The sequence below is a fragment of the Neopsephotus bourkii genome, unplaced genomic scaffold, assembly GCF_033783945.1.
Source record: "Neopsephotus bourkii isolate Nb327-2 ecotype Australia unplaced genomic scaffold, CSIRO-AGI_Nbou_v1 NB_1767, whole genome shotgun sequence".
Lineage (NCBI taxonomy): Eukaryota > Metazoa > Chordata > Aves > Psittaciformes > Psittacidae > Neopsephotus > Neopsephotus bourkii.
Genome location: NW_026902241.1, coordinates 12,157,293 through 12,169,398, shown reverse-complemented (window position 1 = coordinate 12,169,398; position 12,106 = coordinate 12,157,293). Strand labels below are relative to the sequence as shown.

At 39.5% G+C, this 12,106-nt stretch overlaps 1 protein-coding gene across 4 annotated transcripts in view; it reads right to left on the bottom strand.

The window, feature by feature from the left end:
* Positions 1-12,106, bottom strand: part of DISC1 (DISC1 scaffold protein) — a 221,195-nt gene that overhangs the window by 51,572 nt on the left and 157,517 nt on the right. For all 4 annotated transcript variants that reach the window (XR_009729304.1, XM_061378826.1, XM_061378825.1 and 1 more), the window contains one exon: positions 808-868. Coding sequence is in view for 3 of the 4 variants with exons in the window: in XM_061378826.1 (XP_061234810.1) it covers positions 808-868 (61 nt within the window). In the remaining variant the exon portion in view is untranslated. The remainder of the gene's footprint in view (positions 1-807; positions 869-12,106) is intronic.

The following is a 12,106-nucleotide window of genomic DNA, read 5'->3' as shown; positions in this document are numbered from 1 at the left end:
CAAGGAGTAGCCTAAAATTTAAGGGGTGATCTAGAGCCCCTTTCACACAGTAAGAGAAAGAAATGCAAATGCTAGCATTTGGGGTGGAAAAAAAAAAAGAAAAAAAGAAAAAAGGCAGCAGGCAAAAAAAAGGCATAAAATAAGCAAATTCTGCATTAGGATTCAGTTCTTAAAATATCTCCATTGTTGTCTTGGTTTCTATTTGTTTTCCACAATCACCCAAAATGGCATGCTTTCAAAACTATTATATAAAGACTCATTACTTGTTAAAGATGCCCAGAATTCTAGTATGGGATTCCTTGGCTCTGCTCAGAGCTGGGTTTTGCATAGGAACAGATGAGTATTTTTTCAACCAGCTGTCACATCCCAAATACTTCAGGGCTTCTGGGTGTTCAAGAGCTCACACCACCAATTACAGCACCTGCAGGCAGAGCTGGAGCAATGCACACCCACCATATGCATGCTCCTTTTTCTCCAGCCATCCGACCAGAGCTTGAGCAATGCACACCAACCATACATGTGCTCCCTTTTCTCCAGCCATCCGACCACCGCTTCAGAGCAGGTCTATGCACTTAGGAACACAGTGATTTTTCTTTTACCTGCATCCATTGATAGGCTGGTGGCAAAGCTGCCGAGCACAGCCACAGAGATCTTCACAATAACACTTACAGGGTTTCCAGCTTTGAACAATTTTTTGTATCATACTAACACAAGTTCCAAAACATTCTTGAACACTTTTATGCATATCAATGCTGCATTAACAAGCATTTTTAAGCTTACAAAGGTTTCCTTTATAATCATCCTTACCTATGCAGTTTATCCTCCAGTATCTCCATATACTTTTCAGCATTTTCTTTTACACTGGTGACTGCAAAATAAAAGTTAAAGTTAGGTAATGGTATAAGTGTACAGTTTTTAACCAACTCATTTCTTATCCACAGGTTTTATATATATATATATAAATTATATATATATATATGTTAGAAACTGTAATTCCATTAATCTTTCCCATATTCAAATTGCAGTGTGGGTGTCCTTTCCCTTTTTTTCTATTGTATCTGTATTGCATTAATATATCTTGTAAATTCCACACACCTAGGTCCTCCCCTTTACTGTCAGGAGAAGCAAGGAAGCTTAACTAATTTGTCAGTCCACACACACGAGTCCTTTCAAATGTTATGAATCTTGTATCAAACTTGTTTTGATAAAACCAAAACAGTATAGAATGGAAAGAGTTACCACTAAAGATTGTTTAAGATTTGTGATGGTTTTTGTGGTTTGGCATTCGGGTTTGTCTGTTTGTTTGTAAACTGGGTACCTAGATACTGTCTGCATGAGTCCCTACTACTTCTCTCAGAAGAAACTCCAATAAACCACTCATCGTAACACACAATAATAAAGCCATTCCTCTGGCTGACACTTGGTCCTCCATCATAGGTATGAGTGGGGGAAAAGGTAAATCCCCTCCAGGAAGCAGGAGGCTTTTAGAGAATAACCATATTCACATTATGATAACTTTTTTTTTTCCTCTCCCTAATAGCTGCTTGCCAACTCCTAGCCTAGTAAGATTATAAACCAGTTGGTCACTTCTAAACTCTTAACTCATTGTACATCGGTTAAACATACATTTTACATAAAAATGCATTCTACAGAGCATCACTGTTTTGACAGGCACAGCTTGCTACATGGATGAGGTACCCTGTCAATGTAACCATCCATCTCCCTCTATCTTCCCTACAATACAATAATGCCTCCAAGCACAGTTTACACATATCAGGTACTTCATATTTCTCACTCCCCTCTCCTCCCTCATTCTTTTTTTTCCATCACAAAATAAAATGTCACACACTAAAGCCTAATCTGAAAACTCAGCATTAACCAAATCAGCTGTGCTAAAGTTCTGTTCACACACACTTGCACACAGAGGACTTCACTAAATGAAACCACATGGGTATTACCATTAGCAGTGATCATCAGGGTCAACCTAACATCAACTGTCTGCAGAAAGTGGTATTTACCTGGTCACACAGCAGTTACAGATCACTTAAGCAGTCTGCATCCTAATAGCATATATAGGACACATTTTGCAAAGGTAATTTACTTTGGGGGGAAGGTATTTAATTTGAAAGAGATTTTATCAGAATAGCAACATCCCCCAAACCCTACAAATGATGACAAAAGCAAGCAAACAAGCAACCAAAACAAAACACCACAACCCTAGTACTCTAGAAAGCACCACAATTTTGTAACATCCTTAATCCAGGTTCACTGTCAGAAGAGGTTCTGCAACACATCTTGAGCCAGCAGGATTCTGGAAGATTGTATTTTACTTAGACAACTGCATTCATTTGTATATTCACAGACCCATTTCACCATGAGAAGAGTGCTGATGAATGTTATGCAAAAGGTTATATAAGGATAATGGCACTGGAGACTAAAAAAGTTTCCTCAGCTTGTAGCAGTTCTCTAACGACTACAGGACTTAGCAGAAGTTCTCCATTTCTTTACCATGCTTTTATTCCTACGCTTCCTGCAGAACTGTGGAGAGCCTGCAAGACTGCAAGCTTTCCTTTAATGACACACTACAGCTTTATATAAAATACCACCACTTTTCCCAAACTCCCTATCAGTCAGTCCCCAATGTGCTGACCTGAGGGCCAGTGCATGCTTTGATAGCAGACAGCTTAAAGGTGTATGGCTGCTGTACTTCCCCTTCACTTGCTATTGTCATAATATCCTTCAACATGAGCTGTTTCAACTCAGGGGTTTATTCTTTTGGATAATAAAGTCAGCAGATATTATTAATTTTTGAAGAGGGATGAGAAGAGGTGGAGAATCTGTTTCACACTCACTTTGTTTCTAACCGATATAGTGACTTCTTATGTTACATGAAAGATAAACCTTGCTTTCAATTTCTCCTGCTGTGCTTGTCACTTTTTAATTGGGTATGATCTGATAGAGTAATTCGCACTTTCACAGTTCAGTCGTGCCCCTACATGCAATTTTACAATGCCCTTGAAGCACACAGCTTAATATATCAGCATTATTCAATGACAAAAAGTAACGGACAAGAATACGCCACTAGTCAAAAGTAGGTCAGTAAAAAGCTAACACTCATTTGGAAATCACCTCACATCACTAAACCCTACTCTCTCCTGTCAAATGTTTTAACTACATTAAAAGAAATGCAAACTTTGGTGCTGAAAAAGAAAGCTCCCCAGATTAGCTCTGTCTCCTTGCCTTCTTCTGCATGTAATTGGATGAGCTGTGACCTGGAGGTTTTGTTGAAGGAAAACACTGCTTAAAAATCCTACAGAGGTTATTTCCCTCACAACAAACTGCAAGTAGCACTGCACCAAAAAAAAAAGAAGTACTTTCAGCCTTTTAGATCATCCATTTGAAACAGAAGACAAGTAACAAATTAGCAGATTTTTTTGTTCTAAATTAATGAATATATTCACCATCACTTCAAAGAAAAAAAAATGCAAGCAGAAAGCTGTGCATGCCTTCAATCTAGCTAAGAAAGTACTAGATGACAGAGGGGAAAAAAAACCCGCAATAATTTATGAGATTCTTTTCTGCATAAACATGCCAAATGGTTTATTTTTACATTTAAGTGAAGGGGATTGCTTTTTTTCATCAGTTCTCTGGGGATTTACATGCTTAGCTCTTATTGGCCTTAAGAGTGGGTATTAAAATAAGTATAAATACTCAAGAAAATCAGACACCTGGGCATTTACTAAGATTAAAAAGACTTTTTTGTGAAGCCTTAATTGAAAAAAATGTGATTCGGCACTTCTTTCTCTTATTTTAGCATATATTTTTGTTCCTCCTTACAGCAGCAGGAAAAGTCCAGTCTTGGAACCACTCCTGGACAGATGGAGCTGAGGGGCAATGGTGAGCTCCTGGGATGTCCTTTTGATTGTTACAGAACATAAATCTGCCATTTTAGAAGCTGTGTAAACATCTTCCAACAATTAACCTACATAATGTTCTTCTAAAGTAACATCGTGATGTTTCTCATCTAAAAGCAGCCCCACCAGGGTAATGATACTTCTATTACTATTTGAGCCTGCACATGGAAGTATATCATCATTTTTGTTCTCCAATCTTGATCCTCACAAATTGAGCTTACAAAGACCTATGGACCATGAAATATGCTTTGGATTCTATGACCAATGTTTTCAAAAACTTTGTAAAACTGAGTATCTGACTGGAGACACCTTGAACCCAGTGTCCATATAGAAGCTCCAGGTGTAGGGATGTAAGAGCTTGGCACCTCAGAAGAATAAGGGACCTCAAAAGACTGGTAGCCAATATCACAGCAGTTTTTAAGTGCTAGCCCACAAGTCTGTAGTTCACTGCCAGACAAGCAACCCACACCTTGACTCCCAGAGATGCAAATCCAAAGTTAACTTCTTGCTTTTGATTCTAAAAGGCCTTTTTTTGTTGTGGTTGGTTGTTTTCTGGGGGGGGAGAGGGGATTTGTTTGTGGGTGAAGAGTGGGGGTGAGCCATTCTATGGTTCTATGAACAGTGACACATATTTTTACACAAAATCAAAGACTGGAACAGCCACAATGGCTGCTAGCAGATCCAGACCCAGCACAAAAAATACTGCCAGACATTACCTGCCCTCAAAACCTGAAGCCTACACAATTAGCATCTCCAAGCATTACGTTTCTTCTCAAATACTTTAATAGTAAGGAAAAGCAAAACTCCCACTGGCTTCAGTGAGATTTTTGTATGATTTAATGATCTAAGATGAGATTTTGATCTTAATGATAATGTAAAAATAGAAGTAATGGATGGATATGCACTGATTCACCCGTGATAAACTCCTGAATGCAGGATTAGGAGTGAACAAGGTTGACAGGTTGCTTGTCCTGTCACTATACAATTTTTAAATGCAGAAATTATTATTAACACTAAGAAAAAAGCAAAACCAGAACATGATTAGTTGAAAATATCTGATGTTTCCTGTCATGGAAGATGTGCTGCATTAATGTGTGAAGTTGGGGTCTGAAAAACTGCAGAATGGATTCAATATATTTAAAGGTTAACTTGAAAAGACAAACTTCAGCAATGACATCTCAGATACTCAACTAGATGTCAAACTGATTTACCAAGCCCCAATAACAAGAGTTTAGATTACAGGATGGTAAGGCATTTTGCATCTTGCAGACAGAAAGACGAAAAACCCAAAGAACGAGCTCTACATAAAGAACAACAGCCTCTCTCCAGTGCATTATTTCCAGGGAACTTGATTAAAAAGAACAAAAAAGGCCAGGATTAAAGAAAAGGAAATAGATGCCTCCATAAACACATGCAAATACTAAAAAAATTAAGAGCTAACCTTTTGGATTAAGTCAAGCCACCATATTCTACGCAGGTTCACTGACTGCCTTCTAGTAATGAAGTAAATACTGAGATATGTGGTTACAACCCATCTCTTCCAGCAATTATGGTTTGTGATAATCTTCTAAATATCATTGCAGAAGAGCACAAAAATTGCCTCAGGAAATTACTGCCACCAGAAAGGAAGGGGCCAAAACTTAGGAGTCATCTAAACAGATTGGCTATTCTGTGAATAGGAACACTACATAAAAGTGGAAAGACTAAAGTCAGTACTGAACATCTATGAAATGAAAGCTACACATTTAAAGACAACCCGAACTTACCTGATGGAGTTGAAGATACTATCTACCTAACTGGAAATGATTTCATAACACAACCACAAGCTTTCTTCCTCCTTCTAAAAACAGGTGGCTTGGAGAACAGGATACTGTCCTGTCACACAAATGTAAAGCAGTGCTCTGCAGTGACATGCCACCAGTGAGTAGCTCTAACACAGCAGTTCTGCAGGGACTGAGTTGTATGACTGCAGCAGGGCTGTAGTATGTGGGGCTGCTAAACAGCCTGAATCCCTCTGGATGAAGAGAGTCTGCAGCAACTGCTGTGTGATTTGGTAATCTTGACCTTACCATAATCCCATTTCAAGAGGACAGAAGGTTTTCATGGACCTATTGTCAAATGCCACCCCACTGCTTTCAGAGAGAGGCACTATGTTGCGTCTTGACCATATGAATATTTCTGCCATCAGTTTCAGTTGCCTCTCCAGCACCTGTTGTCAACTGCTCTGATACCATAGCGCAACTCTTCTGATATACAGAAACAATTAAAGGTTCTAGCTTGAGCATCACTGTCTTCAAACACTTTGCTCTCTCTTATGTTTAAAATCTCACAGTATACTGCCACTTCAGACCCTTCATCTTTGGTGAGGGAAGTAATAAAAATATATGAAATAAAAATATATGAAGAGTAATAAAGAAATACAAAATTGGCAGAGCACAGGACAGCATAACATTTTCCCTCTTACAATGCCCTGAAACAGGAAAAGCAGAAAAGTAGAGTGAACAATTCATCTTCCTCAGGAAGTTCCCTTTGGGGTCGTCCACACAGAAAGTCTACTGTTAACTTTCTGTCAAGCACATGGGTACATCCTGAACAGGAGGAAGCATACAGTCTAACCTCTAGACATGCTGGGAGTGGGTGGACAATGCTACACCCAAGTCAATCAGCTTCCTCTCTTCAGAGCACCCCAGAAACACCAAGAACCAACTCATTTGGAGAGATGGTAGTGATTTACACATAGCAGAGCATGAACAAAGCACAGTGAAGAACATGCTCCTTTTGTGTCCCTGCCTACAAGGCTCTTCACATATTTACAGCTTGCTTAATTTTTAGGCCTTGCTGAAAAAGTGAATTTGAGCCTGCAATGAGTCAAGTGATACCTTGCCTTTGTAAAAAATTATAGGTAAACATATATAGTATATAGAAATACTGATTCTAAAGAGAAGCCACATCCTTCCCTCAAGGTAGATGTCAGGGCAGATATAAGCTACAGAAAATCTCAGCATGAACAGAAGTTTGACAAAGAAATAAAACCCTAGAAAGCTAGATCTTATAAAGAGAAATGACAGGAGGCGCCAGCAGCTCTGCCTATAACAACTTGCAATTCTGTCTCTCTGAGCATGGCATAAAAGGTTTGCAGAGCAGACGAGTGGGGAGGGGGAACCACCCTGAATTAAAAGGCACATTTGAGAAACAGACATTCCAGGAATTTACCTCCTGAAGCTTCTTCATTGTACGTGCTACTATTCATCCAAAGAGACAGGTAACCCTTCAAGTTCTCTGATGACTAAATTGCCTAAATTGAAAAGAATTACCATACTTTCACAAGGTTTCTAAGGCTGCTTTCACATTTCTGCAAAACCTGGCTAGCCTGACACACAGCGGTTCCTCCTGTGCTACATAGGGGAGACAGGAGGGGAAGGAGGCAAATTACTTTCTAAATACTTTCAGTAAATAATCAACCTTTAAAAACAAAATCAGATGAAACGTTACAAATTCTTTTATTACACAGCATTAAAGCAAGCACACTGCTTCTAAATTAAAGGGGTGGTAGGTGAAATGTTGGCCCAGCAGAGACCAGAGCACTGAAGTTACATAATAGACCTGCCTTGATACTTATGGAGACTATATAAAGCTTAGCGAGGGTTATCAAGTACTTAGTGCAAGACCACCCACCTGCCCAGCCATGGGTCTGGCAGCAGCCTCCAGGAGTTCTATCTTAAATGTCTCTCTTGCACGTACCACACCTCTGAGGTACCACAGGCCAGGTGCAGAGACTCCTATCACAGGTTTTGTTACATTTCCATAAATGATTCAAAAGCTGCAGATGTTTGGGGTGCACCAAATGAAGATTTAAATTGGTTGCAGACCTAGAGAAAGCCATTCCTACTACTTCATACGCCTAGTACCGGATGGTAACATTCTCCATTTTACTGCAAGGAAATCTGAACTCAAACCCAAACTATATCTCTGATTGAAACTGCTGACATAAATAAGCCAACTTCCCCGGAAAGGTCTTCTTCATGACAGACAAGTTTTACTTTATTTAGAAAGAGGCAGAACCATGCACAGTTCTTAGCTCCAGAGTGACTGCACAGCACTACTTTCTGGAAGGATGCTGGACATCTGCACTGAGAAATCCATAGGGGCAGAGCCTCCTAAATTCTCCTACAGGCAAGGCAAGGGCTGAGTTTTACTCTCCCATCCCATTCCATGGATAAGATCCTCCTGTTCTGCTAGCTTCTCTGTAGTCACCCAAGTTACTGTTTACATAGAACATTACACAACAGTTTATCAATGCACCTTAGCACTGAAATTATCATATCCTCTCCAAAAAAACATGAGGAAATTTTCCTTTCCCTTTCCATTCCTATTTCCCTTCCATTCTTCACTGAGCAGCTAGGGAGAAATGAAGCAGAAGGCTGAGGGAGATCAAACAATCTGCTTACATTTTCTTCACATTTTCTCTCACCTGGCTTTCCTCTCTGCCTGTTTGCTACTTACTCCTTCAATCCTCTGCTGACCATCTGTTCAGACCCCTCCCCCCCCCCAAAAAAAAAACCCCAAAACTATTTTACTTTTACTAATTTATCCTTGCACAGCAAAGCCTAAACATCAAGGAAAACCATGTGTCCACCTTGCCCCCTGTGGATTGTCAGCAGTCACAGGAGATCATGTGGAAGCCATTACACAAGCTAAAAAGGCAACGAGACTCAACATGTGCATAGGCATCAAGAGAGTTCAAACCTTTTACTCAAATTGCCACAAGATTTTCCTGAAAGTAAGATTTACTTTAACACTGTTAGATTAATTAAAAAAAAAAAAAAAAGCCCAAAAAACCCCACAACCCAACAACCCACAAAGCCAAAAACGGAACGAGCCCTTTACATAGCTTTCCAAGACAAACAGAGAACCATTAGGCTTTATGCAGGAGCTAAGCTCCATGACAGTAACTGACAACACCTAATGCCTATATTATGAAAAGAAGGAACAGTTCAAACTTCTTTTGGCTGAGGAGACCAACTGTGCAACAAGAGAAATCGTGATTCAGCTTTTAATGAGGTACCTTGTGGCTAATAGGGATGATCCACTGACCATCAGACATAGTCAGAGCTGGTTAGCAACACCAAAACTTCTAAAATGTACAGTAGCTGTTTTAAGTTCTCCCACAGTGGCTGTTATGATGAAGTTTCAAGTAGACACTATTACACCTAATATTCTAGTCCTTTACAACCAAAAATTGGTATTTAATGAATAACCCACTTTGGCTTTTCAATTCACGGTCACAAAGGAAAGACTGCCAAAGATTCCTTTGAATCACTCAAACTCCTCCAGATATTGTTCTCCAAAAGGACTCTGCAAAATTTCATTCTACTCTCAATAGTGCTAATTACCTTTTCTCCACCTCAACACGCTGGCTAGTCAGGCTATACAAATTAGGAGGAACCCAGGCACCTACAGACAAAAAAAAAGCCAGAGGATAAAACATGTTTTGTATTTCAACAAATACAATTATTTAATACAGAAGATGCTTGTGCTCAAAAAACTTTTTTATGGAACAATAACACAGCAGTGCAGCACAGAAAAAAAAAAAAAAAGGAAAAAAAAGGAAAAAAGGGGGGGGGGGAAGTGAGGAATTTGCACCCAAACGCTCCCATAGAATCTGTTATTAAAAGATGAAAAGGAGAGCTGAGTACAAGCATAAGAGCTTTGAAAAGCAAAAGAAAAGGGGGGGGAAGTGTTAAAACAAGGCCAGTGTTACTGCTGACATTTGTCTTCAATCCAGTAGAACAAATGGCTGCTAAGCAGCCTTCCAGTATCTGAAGGGGGCCTATAGGGATGCTGGGGAGGGACTCTTCATTAGGGACTGTACTGATAGGACAAGGGGTAATAGGTTAAAACTTGAACAGGGGAAGTTTGGATTGGATATAAGGAGGAAATTCTTTCCTGTTAGTGGGGTGAGGCACTGGAATGGGTTGCCCAGGGAGGTTGTGAATGCTCCATCCCTCGCAGTGTTCAAGGCCAGGTTGGACGAGGCCCTGGGTGACATGGTTTAGTGTGAGGTGTCCCTGCACATGGCAGGGGGGTTGGAACCTGATGATCTTAAGGTCCTTTCCAACTCTATTAATTCTATGATTCTATGATTAAAGACAGCAAAGCAGAGCTCAAACATATATACTGAAGTAATACATACTGCAATAGTGACAAGAAAGAGGAATATTCCACATTGCAAGCTATTTTTTAACAAACTTGAAATGACATCAAATAAAGCATCAAGCTCCTGTACCAGTACTTACAAATGATAATTGCAAAAAGCACGCACTTGTGGTTTTGCACTGCTGTTCTCTCCAGGGATCTAGAACAAGTCTTCAAACTACAAAGCATCAATTTCTGTTTTGAAAAATAGCTGACAATGCACAGCGATACAAAGAAGCAAAGTGTCCCACATAGACCAATACACTGCAGTTTTTAGAAGCCCTTTGTAAACTACTTGTCCGCTGATGGCTATACCAGGCATCTTTTCTGCAGTGCAATTACAGGGCTTCTAAACACAAAAAAATGTGAAGCTGAGCAGAGCCTTTTCTGTAGTCATTCCAGGCACAAGGAATAAACCAGACAGCCTTAATATATTACTTTCCTTAATCCCTAATAATCTTTGCCCTGATGCTTCCTTCTTCTCCTGGTATTATGCAAGCTGCTCACAGCTGCTTATGAGTTTCATTAAACTTATCAGCAACATTTGGCTATACTTGACATATCACTGTAAACATGATGCTTTTGACCATGAACACGCAGCAGCACCTTAAAGACCTACTATTAGCATACAAAGCTGGAGCAGATATACAAAATGTAACTGGGAAGATTACAGCAGCTGAGCAAAACAGATGGGAGGTGCAAGAATGTACGTGCACTAAGTGCCCACACTAACACTGAGCACTCAAAAGAGCAGAATCACAGACACGAGTGCACACTGTTGAGTGTGACCTTTTATGACCTACTTTCAAGACAGGATCATTAATTTAATTGGCTGACTTAAAAAATACTGCTTACACTATAAAATCTGTGTTACCTTTCTTATTAACTTTCTATGCAAGCCTCTATTACACTAGAGCTCTTGAAAGCAACAGATTTAATATCTCTAAGCTAAGTCGGTCCCAATGAAGGCATAAGATCCCCCCATAAAATGATAAAGTACATTTTATAAACGAATTGCACATACCACTTCTGACTGCACAATAAACAAGGGATTGCAATGACATTCCAATGGAAGACAAAACCTGCTACATTGCAGATTATCATGTAATTTCCACCTATGCTGCTCTGTATGTCGTAACTCTTTTGCTTTGACACCCTCCTCTGTCATCAGAGCCAGACATAAGTCTGCATCTTCCCCTTATCTGGGTAAACTATAGAATACTTGAGCTCCCTCTAATTTTTTTTTGGAGGGGAAGGTAGACTTACTTCATACTTTGCTTACAGGGACTGTCATGTAATGAAAAAAACAGCTTTATTACTAGTTCAACATCTCTTTCTAGATTGAAGCAGTTTCAGCATCAATAGAAAAATCTTTTATTTGAATTAAACCCTAAGACGTCTGTTTGAGTAATGCGCATAAAAGAAGGGAATTAAAGACCTTGCCCTTCATGGGAAGTCTCATAAGCATTGCTATACTGTAAGTAGGATGAGTGGTTTTGTTCTTCATAGCAGCACAATGCTTTAATGCAGTGGCTCTTACCCCCCCCCAAAATAACTATTTCTTCTGGACCTGACACTTTTTATTGACTGCGATTTTCTTTTTTGTACATTTTGTCTGCCATACTAACCTAGCTGCCTGACTCACAAGTCTACACTGTCTCATTTTCTCCTCCATTCTTTTTTCTTTTCACTTCACTGTCTTTCAAATTCCTCTTTTTCAGTTCTTGTCAGCTTTGTTCTTTCATGTTAGTTGGAAATCATTCATTACCACAGGGAATTTTACCTCTGGTTTTGCTCTCCATACCAAACTTGCAGTGTTTCAGCTCCTGCCAGAAAAGAAAACTTTCAGCACAATCTAATAAGGACTCCCAAGTTGGTAGGTTGTGGACACTCTACTGGTTATTCTGGTGATGTTGAAATAGCGTCCCAATGGCTGCTGTAGACTCTTTGTACAATAGCTTAATTTAACATATTCTAATACCAAGTGTTCTTTAGGT